This window comes from Mchenga conophoros, linkage group LG17 (genome assembly GCF_057382185.1).
Source record: "Mchenga conophoros isolate Kocher_MC1m ecotype Shallow Benthic linkage group LG17, M_conophoros_male_GT1.1, whole genome shotgun sequence".
NCBI lineage: Eukaryota > Metazoa > Chordata > Actinopteri > Cichliformes > Cichlidae > Mchenga > Mchenga conophoros.
Genome location: NC_140542.1, coordinates 39,143,388 through 39,154,968, shown reverse-complemented (window position 1 = coordinate 39,154,968; position 11,581 = coordinate 39,143,388). Strand labels below are relative to the sequence as shown.

At 45.2% G+C, this 11,581-nt stretch overlaps 1 protein-coding gene across 2 annotated transcripts; it reads left to right on the top strand.

The window, feature by feature from the left end:
• On the top strand, window positions 1–11,128 carry ivns1abpa (influenza virus NS1A binding protein a). 2 transcript variants are annotated; one of them, XM_085252790.1, is made up of 15 exons: window positions 1–185; window positions 4,700–4,989; window positions 5,195–5,329; window positions 5,604–5,773; window positions 5,867–5,942; window positions 6,044–6,217; window positions 6,812–6,937; window positions 8,359–8,469; window positions 8,992–9,133; window positions 9,246–9,470; window positions 9,656–9,777; window positions 10,002–10,128; window positions 10,221–10,352; window positions 10,436–10,609; window positions 10,704–11,128. In XM_085252790.1, exons 3-15 carry the CDS (start codon window positions 5,219–5,221, stop codon window positions 10,964–10,966), a joined length of 1,953 nt encoding a protein of 650 aa, XP_085108916.1. In that variant the 5' UTR covers window positions 1–185; window positions 4,700–4,989; window positions 5,195–5,218; the 3' UTR covers window positions 10,967–11,128. The 2 variants fall into 2 exon arrangements, with proteins under 2 accessions (XP_085108916.1, XP_085108915.1); XM_085252789.1 differs by having other exon boundaries at window positions 5,604–5,942.
• The last annotated feature ends 453 nt before the right edge of the window (window positions 11,129–11,581 follow it).

Sequence of the window (11,581 nt, the reverse complement as noted above, 5' to 3'; positions counted from 1 at the left end):
ATTCTGGCACAGAGACAGTCGAAGTTTGACTGTGTGTCGACGGTCCTTTACTGAGGAAGAAAAGACCTACCGTTAGCTCCACACGCCGTGCCTGTAGCCGCGTTGCGTCTTTTCTCCAGCTCGACTCCACCAAGTCTGAATTCGCATTAAATATGTCTCATATCATTTGTTATCAAACGCCTCAGGTAAGACTGTTCTCTCTCTTAAAAATAATTCAGAGATGAACTGATGTTGCTTGATGGCTTCGACGTGTAGTCAGCTGTTAACGCGTGGTGAAGCCGTTGTATGGGTTATTGGGCACTAGCACGGCCGTAAAACGACTCTTAGATGTGTATTTTGGAGCTTAAGATAAATGGCAATTTTCGCATTTATCGGGTTTGTGCGACAACCGCTGAAAATGCCGCGCAATGCTCCCTCGTAGCGGAGAGTCGCGGACAATTTACCCCGGCCGCAGCTTTCAGGTTGGCGTTACTGATGACTACAATAAGCTAACACTGACCGGTAACATAAGAGTATTGTTATTTTAGATGTAATTACTGAATAAAACACAGTGTCTGAATTTATTGTTGGTGTAGCTGCCCCGTGGTTACCGAGCTAGGAAGCGGTTGCTAGCTTAAAAAAAGGCTAACATGCGCTTCCCTCGGATCCATCTCTCCGTGACTTCCTAGCTCATTCCGTTCATTCCACCTGCATGCCCATGCCTAGGTCGCGTAAATGCAGAGGTATTTGTATAGTCTTCCTTTGTAGTCTTTGGAGAAAAAAAATCGATTTAACCTAATCTGGTACTTTAGGGCGGGTGGGGGTGGGGGGTCCCTTTCCCGACTCAGTTTCCGGTGGCGGGATTGTATTTAGTGGCTATATGACTTCTGGATCATCGCCAGACATCATGGCCCTGGTGGTGGTTTCCTCTCGCTAGAGTGAAGGAGAGAGGGGGGTTATTGAATGGCACTGCATAATAGCGACGAGACAAACATACGTACTTTAAATCAAATTGCAAGATTTACCCTTCGAGAAATGGTAGGTAGTTAGGGTGGGACACGCTGTCCTTTACTGACCCTTCATGTAGTTTAGCCACATTCTGTGGGCTGTGACCAGTCTTGCCACAGTACTGATGCCCCGTTTTTGCCACTGGGGCTTATTGATTACCCTTGATCATTTGGTATTCATTGGCTGCATGCTGCCTAACGCCATGGTAGTATTTGACCTACTGTGCTGTTAATCGGTTTCTGAAGCTAACAGTCACGTGGAAAATTCCCTAGTAACACACTGATTTAATGAAAGGGCTAAAAATAAACATTTAACGGGTTCCTTAATGTATGTCCAGTATGTGCTAAATGGAGTGTGTGCGTATATATGCAGTCTGATCAGTTGTGCTCACAGGCATTAGTGCTTTTATTTGCAGACGTGCTATTTTAATGAGATGGCCAGTAGTTGACTTGGGGGAGGGGGTTGGTTTGCTCCTTACATGCATTTGACGGCCTCCTCACCTTGTAGCTTATTGGAATGGATTTCAACTACAGACATGTTCCAGCGTAGGAAGGACTGTGTTTTAATAAGCTACAGAGGCAGCTGGGTGTATAGTGCTTTTTGTTATTGTTGTTCACCCTTATTAGATTCCCTTTGCGACGTGTTACAGGCGGTAAATTTCCACACGGTGAAAACTGGGTGTAATATTAAGCAGTGCCTCTTTTCACCACAAGAGGGCTGCCTAACAAGCATTAATTGTTCAGCTTTCCTACCAGCATTCTTTGTGCCTGTTTAATCAGATGGAAAAACGGAGAGAGGATCCATTCAGAGCTGTCCTCTGTGACAAAGTTGTGAACAGTGTCACTCTTTCTCTTCCAGGCTATTGTTCTCCCTCCTTTGTTTAGTGGCTTTCAAGCCTGCCTGTACAACGGCATTTGAAGCTCATCAACCATGCGCCCCGACCCCCCCCCTTCTTATTTTACTGCTTGCTCAGTGTCTGATGTGATACAAGTTTTGATCATGACTTGTGCTCACACAAGTGCCCCAAAGGACAGCCACAGGCAACAATTTCATACATATTCTGTTAAGCCTGAGACAATAAACATTTACTGGTTCCCAGAATAACTGTGTCAGTGGTTTAAAATTATCCAAATACACCAGGTCCTTGTGTCAGGAAAGCTGGGTTTAAGATGGAAACTCTGTTAAAGAACTATCTGGAAAGTTGAAGGTGTGGCTTTTGGCTGCCAGAGTTTCGCGTAAAGTGCTTGGTGGGAAAAAGGGAAGTGAAACGAGTCAATATGCCAGTGTGGTGGACCCAGGCCTGTGGAGGAGTTCACAGCATTTGTTCCTTCTCAGGGAGTCTTCTGCCAGATGTTGCGTAACGACTCAAAAATAGGTCAGCGTGCCCTCCGTCCACACGCAGACGGGCTGAATTATAGCTTTCTGTGCCAGTCTCGCTGTGTGTGCTGTTCATTGCTTTGTAAAAAGCCTATTTTCTAGAATGTGCCACCGAGCTTTGCTTTTTTCAGTGTGTGCTTTGGCACACATTATTGGCAGGTTCACATATTTGCCAATGAGCTCTTTCCCAAAAACAAAACAGTTGCGCAACATGGCACATCTTGATGCTTTCTGGCTTTAATTTTTATACTGCACGCAAGTAGCATCACTCCAGCACTTGCAAAAAAATAAAGCCAGTAGTGACTGACAAGTAGTGTAATGCTTTTTCAGGAAAATGCATTACTTTTTAATCTTTTTTATTATTATTTTTTTAATCATGATCATTTTGTCCCTCAGACTTGAATTGTCCCAATTTATTCACGTCCCTTTGTGGGTTGCAGTGGAGGTAAAGAAACTGTTGGATACAGCCTGAAGCACAGTAATCCCTTCTTAGAATAGATCCTCCTTCCATTACTTTCTTATAAAACTGCTAACAGTATGGTTATGAGTTTAGTAGGTCACTGGATTTGAGTACTTTTACTTTGTTGATCTGGCTCAGTACATGTGTGTACTTGCTCTGCGAGTGTGATTGTAAATGATATCGGATAGAAGTTTAAGATTGATTTATGTATTCATACCGTTTTTATTGATCCTTTTCTAATGTTGCAGTAAAAACAAACATGCACTTTATTCAAAGTTAGCTGGAAAATAAATGTTTTTAAAAAGCAGAGTACAAATGAATAGTTTTCTCTCCTTTTTGTTCCTTTATTACAAATGTGTCATTCACACGTGACCTTGGCTTGGAAAGAATGTGTTTGTTTCCTCTGAACTATCTGACAGCGGATAACATGGTTGTTATTTCAGCAGCGGCTTACAAAGACCATGCTGTTTGTCTGCCTCATTGTCAGTCTGGTCTTTTGCTGTTTCTTTATCGGGTTAGCAGTGAAGTCAAACGTAGAACAGCTGTATTTACTTCTGTTAAAATCTTTTTGTTAAACTGGGATAATCGTGTGTTTCGGGGTCAGTTTAGGTATCCCTCTGCTTTACTTTTTGGTGAAGTCTAAATTTGTTTTTTAGTATTGGATCGAAATGTCTGAGGGGGAGGATCTTTACTAGGTCAGTGGGTTTTGGTCAGTGGTTGTTGATCAATGGTCATGAGAATTTGCATAATTATGATTACGGAACTGACCTCCCAGCCCATTGTTCCTTCAGTGGGCTGGTTTCAGTCATTATGCAAATATACTGTTTATAAGATTGAAACCTGCAGTCAGCTGAGACTGAAGACGTCACTTGGATGAGTGACAAAATGTTTCTCCCACAAAACGCTACGTCCAGATGAACAGAATCAACTTTTGGAGATTTACTAGGTGTGATGTGATTTGTAGGTGGGGTTGTGCACTAGGGTTACATGTATATGATGCATTTGCTGTACAGTGTCCTTGGGTGTTCTGAGGGGCGCTATTTTTAAATTAAAAAAAAAATTATTATTATTATATGAAGCTTCACATGTCACAAGTCGTTTCCTCCTGCATTTTTCTTATAGGTCAGTGCCTGATTATAAAGGTTCCTATAGGGAGGAGCTAGCCGAGTAGGCCTGTCATGTAACATAGAGCTGATGGAGCCTTGCCTCGGAGAGAAGGGGAGATGAAGCTGAAGACATGAGATGGATTAAATGGTCTTGCTTGGCCTTATCAGCAGGTGTGGAGATTTAGAGCCAAATGGAGTGTTGCAAGGGAGGAGTATATGGTGCTTGGCTACCAGTGCTGCAGGCTCCATGCTTTACAGCAGGGGTAGGCAACTCCAGGCCTCGAGTGCCGGTGTCCTTGCAGGTTTTAGATGTGTCCTTGATCCAACATGCTGATTTAAATGGCTAAATTACCTCCTCGACATGTCTTGAAGTTCTCCAGAGGCCTGGTAATGAACTAATCATGTGATTCAGGTGTGTTGACCCAGGGTGAGATCTAAAACCTGCAGGATACCGGCACTCGAGGCCTGGAGTTGGGGACCCCTGCTTTACAGGATATTGGGATAACAGTTTCTTAAACGTGATGGGATTGACTGGTCTGATTTATCTTTTATTGAATTTTGTAAGCAGTCTTGTGACTATTGAGGAAAACTGAGCTCTGCTGCGTGATTGTTTGTTTCCAAAGAGAAGGGACTGCAGCGCTCACTTTCTTACCACGTGGAACTGACTCATGCTCACATTGCCTGAATGCCAAGAACATGCAGCATCCATTTAAAAACAAAGCAAGAACGTAACTCCCTGTTTTCCTTCTCCTTTTTTTCCCCCATGCAGGTTATAATGTGCAACAAACACAGAATAAGTACTACTCTATAGCCAACGGGATACCAAGGACTCGATTGCAGTCGCTTCAAGCCTGATAGTTTGTCCTTGTGGCTGCTTCCCCTCTCCATTCTGCTCAGTGGTCAGCTGGCATTTCTTCTGACAACTTCCCATCCCTCTCCCTGGGTGAAGAAGACTTAGTTCTCACAGGGATCTTAGTCTGCTTTGCCTGGTGCCTACGTTTGTTTCCTGTTCTGCTCTCAGCAGTGGTGCTTCCCTGGATTTGAATTATTCTCTATTAGGTAAGACAACCACTAATGCAAGGATTATAATTGACAGTGCACGTTGCAGACGCCTAATCCTAATCCGGTGTAGTCGTCAATGAAATAAGCCAGCGTTTACGATCCTGCATACCTGAAAGCATGTCTCACACTGCAGAAGATATTCATTAGTGCTTGACTAAATGCATATATTTTTTTGTTCTCTTTTCTTTTTTTTTTTCCTTAGATAATTTGTCAAAATTTTTCCAAGATGATTCAAAACGGTTATTTGATCTTTGAGGATGAAAGTTTCCTGGACTCTACCGTGGCCAAAATGAATGCCCTGAGGAAAAACGGGCAGTTCTGTGACGTTAGGCTGCAGGTATGCTTTATTGCAGAAACACTTGCATGGTCCATTGCACATTCTCAGAAAAGCCACCGAGTTATTCTGTGAACTTCTATGAGCTGAGGTGGAGCAGGGTGTGCTCTAGAGGACAAATGACCACTTACTCCACTGATTAACCTTTAAATACATGTTGTAAAAAAAAAACTCAATTGCTTTTCATTTTAACTTTATTAGTTTTACCCACTGTGATCTTTTATGCATTTCCCCCCCGATCCTGATTGAGTGACCCTTCTTTCTCTTTATTGCCCAGGTGTGTGGTCACGAACTCATGGCCCACCGTGCAGTTCTGGCTTGCTGCAGTCCCTACCTGTTTGAGATCTTTAACAGTGACATTGAGTCTCATGGAGTCTCACATGTCACTTTTGAGGACTTGGACCCAGAGGCTGTGGAGATCTTGCTAAACTACGCCTATACTGCCCAGTCAGTAGCAACTCTGACCTTTGACCCTTACGCCCATCTCTTTATGATTCTTAACCTTTGGTTGATAACGACTATGCATTTTCTGTGTGATAGACTCAAGGCAGACAAGGAGCTGGTCAAGGAAGTTTACTCTGCAGCCAAAAGGTTCAAAATGGAGCGAGTCAAACAGGTATGTTTTTTCCTCATCGGCCCCATTCGTCACAATTTTCTCCCCCATCATCCTTAAAGGTTATTTCCTCAGTTAATCCCAGTGTGTTCCGCTCACTTCAGATTTGTGGCGACTACCTGCTGTCTAAATTGGATTCCCAGAATGCCATCTCCTTTCGAAACTTTGCCAGCTCTATGGGAGATGCTAGATTTTTGTCCCAGGTAGATGCCTTCATCCAAGACCATCTACTGGAAGTGTCTGAACAGGAGGACTTCCTTAAACTTCCCCGCCTTAAGGTACTGGCATAAAGGATCACACATGTAGTTAAATATTTAAGTATTTATTGACTGTTTAAGTGCATTTGAGCCATTCTGTAATGAAGAAGTGATACATTGTAAGCCTCCGTTAACAGTCTTATGTCTCTGTAGCTACAGTTAGTGTTTAGTGAAATAACTCAGGATTAAGCTTTACATTTATACCTTTCTGACTCTAACGCAAGATTAACGATACTTACAGTATGAACGTGCGCCCTTTAATCATTACACTCAAATCCTGTTGAGTGTGGGGGACGTGAAGCGCAGCAGGCTAACATGAGGCTTTTGTTCACACTGGACTGAATTAACCCCGTGGTTGAGTCAAAGTGAGCCTCTCCAGTTTTGTAAGGCTGGAATATAAACCTGCATGTGATTTCCTTTATTGTAGGATTGCATTATGCTGAGAGAAGAGCTGAAATTGGCATTTTAAACAAACTAATGGCAAAATGCTAATCATTCAGTAAGATGAGGTTCCCAGCTACCCAGTAAAGCTCGTGGTATTCATTTTCTGTTACGTGCTCACTTCATTTCTGCCGTGCACGCCTCCTGTTTCACCTCCTCACTCTGTGTTTACAGTTGGAGGTAATGCTAGAAGACAACCTCACCCTGCCCAGCAATGGCAAGCTCTACTCGAAGGTTCTCAACTGGGTGCAGCGTAGCCTGTGGGAGAACGGTGACCATCTGGAACGACTGATGGAGGAGGTCAGTATCCGGGTGTGCCGTCTCGGCTCATACTAATCTGCATTCTTGCCTTCCCCCTTCCCCTCCCTCTTAACTCCTCCTGTTTTTGACATTAAGAAGTCATTAGGAGGCTGAAGTAGAAATGGCATGCCATTTTCATGCTGTTCTATCAGCATTGTTCTTTTTTTTGTTCCCTCTGATTTGTTGGAGTGTTTGCAGTAAGAAACTCTGTACCCCTGAACCCTACTACAAATTAGAGGTGAGCCCAAAAGAGCTGCTGTCTGCTCTTGTCTTTATATTTTTGGTTTGTTTGTTTTTTCCAATATTCTCTTTTGGGTATGTGGTTGGATTACATGCAACCCCATCTGAGTATTACGGTGCTCCTCTCCTCCTATGAACACACACACACTCAAAGGTCTGACCCTTGATTCTGATTTTTCACTTTTTGCTATCTGAACAGGTGCACATTTGTTGCTGCAGCACTAACAGGCACTCCTCCCCGTTGATTTATATCTCCTGTAGGTTTATTAGCAGCAGCAGGAGACCAGACTGAGGAGCCAGGACTGAGCCACCAGGGTAATGAGTCAGAGAAAAGGGAGGGAGGAGAGGAGCACAACTGCCCCTCAGCAGCTTCTCTTTGCAGCCAAACAACACTGTGTCCCCATCTGTCCATGGCATACATGCACATGAATCCCATTTCCACATTTATCAGAACACATGGTTCATCATCTCCCTCGCAAGCGATACATGCAATTGAATACCCCGTTACTGCACATAAATTCATGTTAAACTTTTCTAAAATACACACACATCAATCCTTTGCCTTTTATTTTATTTTTATATGCCCTAAAGATGGGCGGCTGAGTGACTCCAGCAGCTCCGACAGAATACATCTGACTGCTCGCGTCTCCTGGTGGATTTAATCTGTTATGTCCCAGCAAAGTTGTTTTACCTGCACTGTTGTTAGGCATCTGGATTTGCCTGCTCGTTGTGGCTGCTGTCACAGTAACAACTTCAACTAGAGGCTGAATTTTGAAGCAGCTGATGTGGGAAGTGTGCCACACGCAGCTCCTCTTCTTCATTCTTCACAGAAGATCTTTCCAGATGGAGCTTCGCATTTTATTATTTCTTTTTTTTACCAACTCCCTCTGTTCATAGATGGAAATTAAGGAGATGCTCTGTCACATTCGGCCGATATCTTCTTGCGCTTGAACGCTTAACACACTCTGTGCAGTGCTGGTGGTATGTGTGTCTTTAAAGGAAGCCTTTCTATTCAAACAGCAGAAGATCCAGGTCTCTGTCCCTCCCCCCTCTCCTCTTTACAGCACTGCCTCTCCTCCCCCCCCCCTTTTTTTTTTTTCCCCCTCCCCCCTTATAAGGGGCTCTCAGTGTGTTGCCATGGAGACAGCCACATGGGTGTGTTGTTCCTGTTTGTCTTTCAGGTGCAAACGCTGTACTACTCACCTGACCATAAGCTGGTGGATGGAGGGCTGGTGATTGAGGGGCACAGTGAGGTGTTTGGTGGCGAGGAGGACCACCTTCAGTTTGTGCAGGTACTCAACAGCTTGTGCCTGGCTTCACCGCCTCTACCACACTTTGCTTGGCAGCGTGCGGCATACAGCTTGTGCCTGACCATGCATCAAAGAACTACATGGTCCCTTTCTGGCTAAAAGTCTATATGGCTCATTTGTACCATAATTTAGCCACAATGTAAGAGCTAATGTAACGTAGAACATGACCAATGATGCCGGCCTGGCAGTGCTGTTGAGCATATGTTAAAAGCTCTCTGTGTTTATTAAGCTAATCTCAGCCAGCTGAGCGTGGACAGTTGCTGTTTCAGGTTTTTATCGGCCTCCTTTAAATTGTGTGGTGGTCTGACACTGCTGTAGTAGCTGCTGTAGCTGGCTTCAGATATGGGGAGGTGAGATTTTGGTACTTGCTCCGGCAAGATCATGCTACGTCTACGTTAGAGCAGCTGGATCAAAGAGTAGGCTGGGATGGAATTGGTTGGCGTTGGCCACTGTTGGGGCCTGTGGTGCAAGCTTGGTTTCTGTAGCTGCAATATACTCTTGCAGAAGAAACCTGTACGGGAGAGCGACCAGCGACAGATGAGCTGCAGCTCTTCAGGAAGCCTGTCTCCCTCCAACCAAGCAGCAAACGCCCCAAAGCAGACCGCCAGGAGAGAGTGGAAATACATCGCCTCTGAGAAGACCGCAAGTAAGTCCATTAACTGTGCGATCAGAACTTGCCTTTGGGTGGAATAAACGCCACATGCTGTACATGAAAAGCAAACTTTTTGTTGCCTAACCATCTCTAATCTTACTCCTAGGCAACAACTACTTGTGTCTGGCTGTGCTGGACGGTGTGCTGTGTGTGATCTTCTTGCACGGTCGCAACAGCCCTCAGACATCTCCCTCTGCCACTCCCTGCTTGATGAAGAGCCTCAGCTTCGAGGCCCAGCCAGAAGAGCTCGAAGAGCAACCGCTCTCACCCATGCATTATGCTCGCTCCGGCCTGGGCACCGCAGCCTTGAATGGAAAATTCATTGCAGCAGGTTGGCAAATCATCCATTAGCCTTACTGCTTTCTCTGTCGGTGGGGTGTGTATTTGTAGGTTATAGTGCAGCACGGACAGACGTACACACGTTGTTCTCACTGGACATGTAGGTTTTGCACTGATTAATATTTTGAGTTTATATAAGGGAGTTATTGACTGTGGTGCCTCTTTGTGTTCCTGCAGGGGGCTACAACAGAGAGGAGTGTCTGAGGACTGTCGAGTGTTACGACCCCAAGGAGGACCGCTGGACTTTCATCGCACCCATGCGGACTCCGAGGGCTCGTTTCCAGATGGCCGTGCTCATGGTAGAGTTTTAGCATTTATCTTATCTCAGGTTCATTTGTTCTGGATTACAGAGACATTTTAATATCCGCCCGGGAGCATAGCTGCACCTGTTCAAACAGGATTAGTTGTCCTGTTTAAGTATTTCTCTACTCCTCGTGTTCAAATATGTTTGTTACATTTCTGTTAGTTGGCACTTGATGTTGCAAAAATTGGAAGTGTGAAAGGGTCTAATGACCTCTTGCAGGGTCAGCTTTACGTGATTGGAGGTTCAAACGGACATTCTGATGAGCTGAGCTGTGGGGAGAAATACGATCCTCGCACTGATGAGTGGACTCAAGTACCAGAGCTGAGGACGAATCGCTGCAACGCAGGTCGGTCCACTGTGCATGCATGTAACTTTTTTTCCATGTCTAGAAAAAAAGTGTCTGAAGTCTTCAACTCGTCGCTTTCATCTCTCTTAAAGGCGTCTGCTCCTTGAACAACAAACTCTATGTTGTGGGAGGGTCGGATCCCTGCGGGCAGAAGGGTCTGAAGAACTGTGACGCTTTTGACCCTGTGGCCAAAACCTGGACCAACTGTGCCTCCCTCAACATCAGTGTGTATCCACAGTGGATTTTGACTTTTTTGCAGCCTGAGGTGAGATGAAAAGCTGTATTCATTAAGCGAATATGATTTCAGGGAGGCACCAGGCAGCAGTGTGCGAGTTGGACGGCTTCATGTACGCGATCGGAGGGGCAGAGTCGTGGAATTGCCTGAACACCGTGGAGCGCTACAACCCCGAGAACAACACCTGGACTCTGATAGCTCCCATGAATGTGGCTCGCAGAGGGGCCGCCGTCGCCGTTCATGCAGGTGAGTCCACAGATACGAAAAGCTAGACCTGCCTTTCAGACTGATCCGTTCTCGGTCAGACTTCCCTGATGTTGGCATCTCTGGCTCTCGATAGGCAAACTGTTTGTTGTCGGCGGCTTCGACGGCACCCACGCTCTTCGCTGTGTGGAGATGTACGACCCCGCCCGCAACGATTGGAAGATGCTGGGCAGCATGACATCGTCTCGCAGCAATGCGGGCGTGGCCATGCTGGGCGACACAATCTACGCCGTGGGCGGCTTCGACGGAAACGAGTTCCTTAACACGGTGGAGGTATACAACCCCGAGATGGACGAGTGGTACGACTGCGCCAAAGCCCCGTCTCCCCTCTCTGACTGAAGAGGGAAGACCGGGAGGAGGGAGAGCAGGGGATTGGCGTTTCAGTGCTTCACCTATTTTTATTTTCCCCCCAAACTAACAGGCTTAGTGACGTAATCGTGTTTCGTGATGATCTGTGTGTATGAGCGGATACGTGTGGGGGTGGGGGGACGGGCGAGGGGTCTTCAGTGAAGATCGACTTATATGTAGGGGGGGTGGGGGGGTTGTTGCCCAAAGCAACATGACGCCTTTGCATATTGCATACAATGGTTTTTGTGCTGTATATATTTAGTTTCTTCCTCATTTCTGTCATATGCCAACACATTTAGTGCTTCTTTTTCCCCCTTACATTTCAAAGGTTTGTCACCTTTGAGGTTTTCACAGAAACGTTCGACTTTTGGTTACTTAAAAGGTGGCTGTATGGAGTGGTTTTGTTTTCATTTAAGAATATTTCTGTTGGGGGAAATGTAAGTTTGCTCACACATTTAAAGGTCAGTAGTTTGAAGCCTTACTCAAAAGTGCGAGTAGATAAACACCTATCATGGCTTTTTGTGTCATTTTAAACCAGCTGGATTGCTTTTTGGATCTTAAATGATGGCCTTTTTTTATATTTTTTTATACACTGCTGATTTACCA

Bases quoted from the DNA above. Each gene is read 5' to 3' on its own strand.
- ivns1abpa (XM_085252789.1), top strand. From the start codon at position 5,219: ATGATTCAAAACGGTTATTTGATCTTTGAGGATGAAAGTTTCCTGGAC. The intron at 6,218-6,811 runs GTACTGGCATAA...CTGTGTTTACAG, and splicing joins TTAAACTTCCCCGCCTTAAG to TTGGAGGTAATGCTAGAAGA. The intron at 6,938-8,358 runs GTCAGTATCCGG...TTTGTCTTTCAG, and splicing joins TGGAACGACTGATGGAGGAG to GTGCAAACGCTGTACTACTC.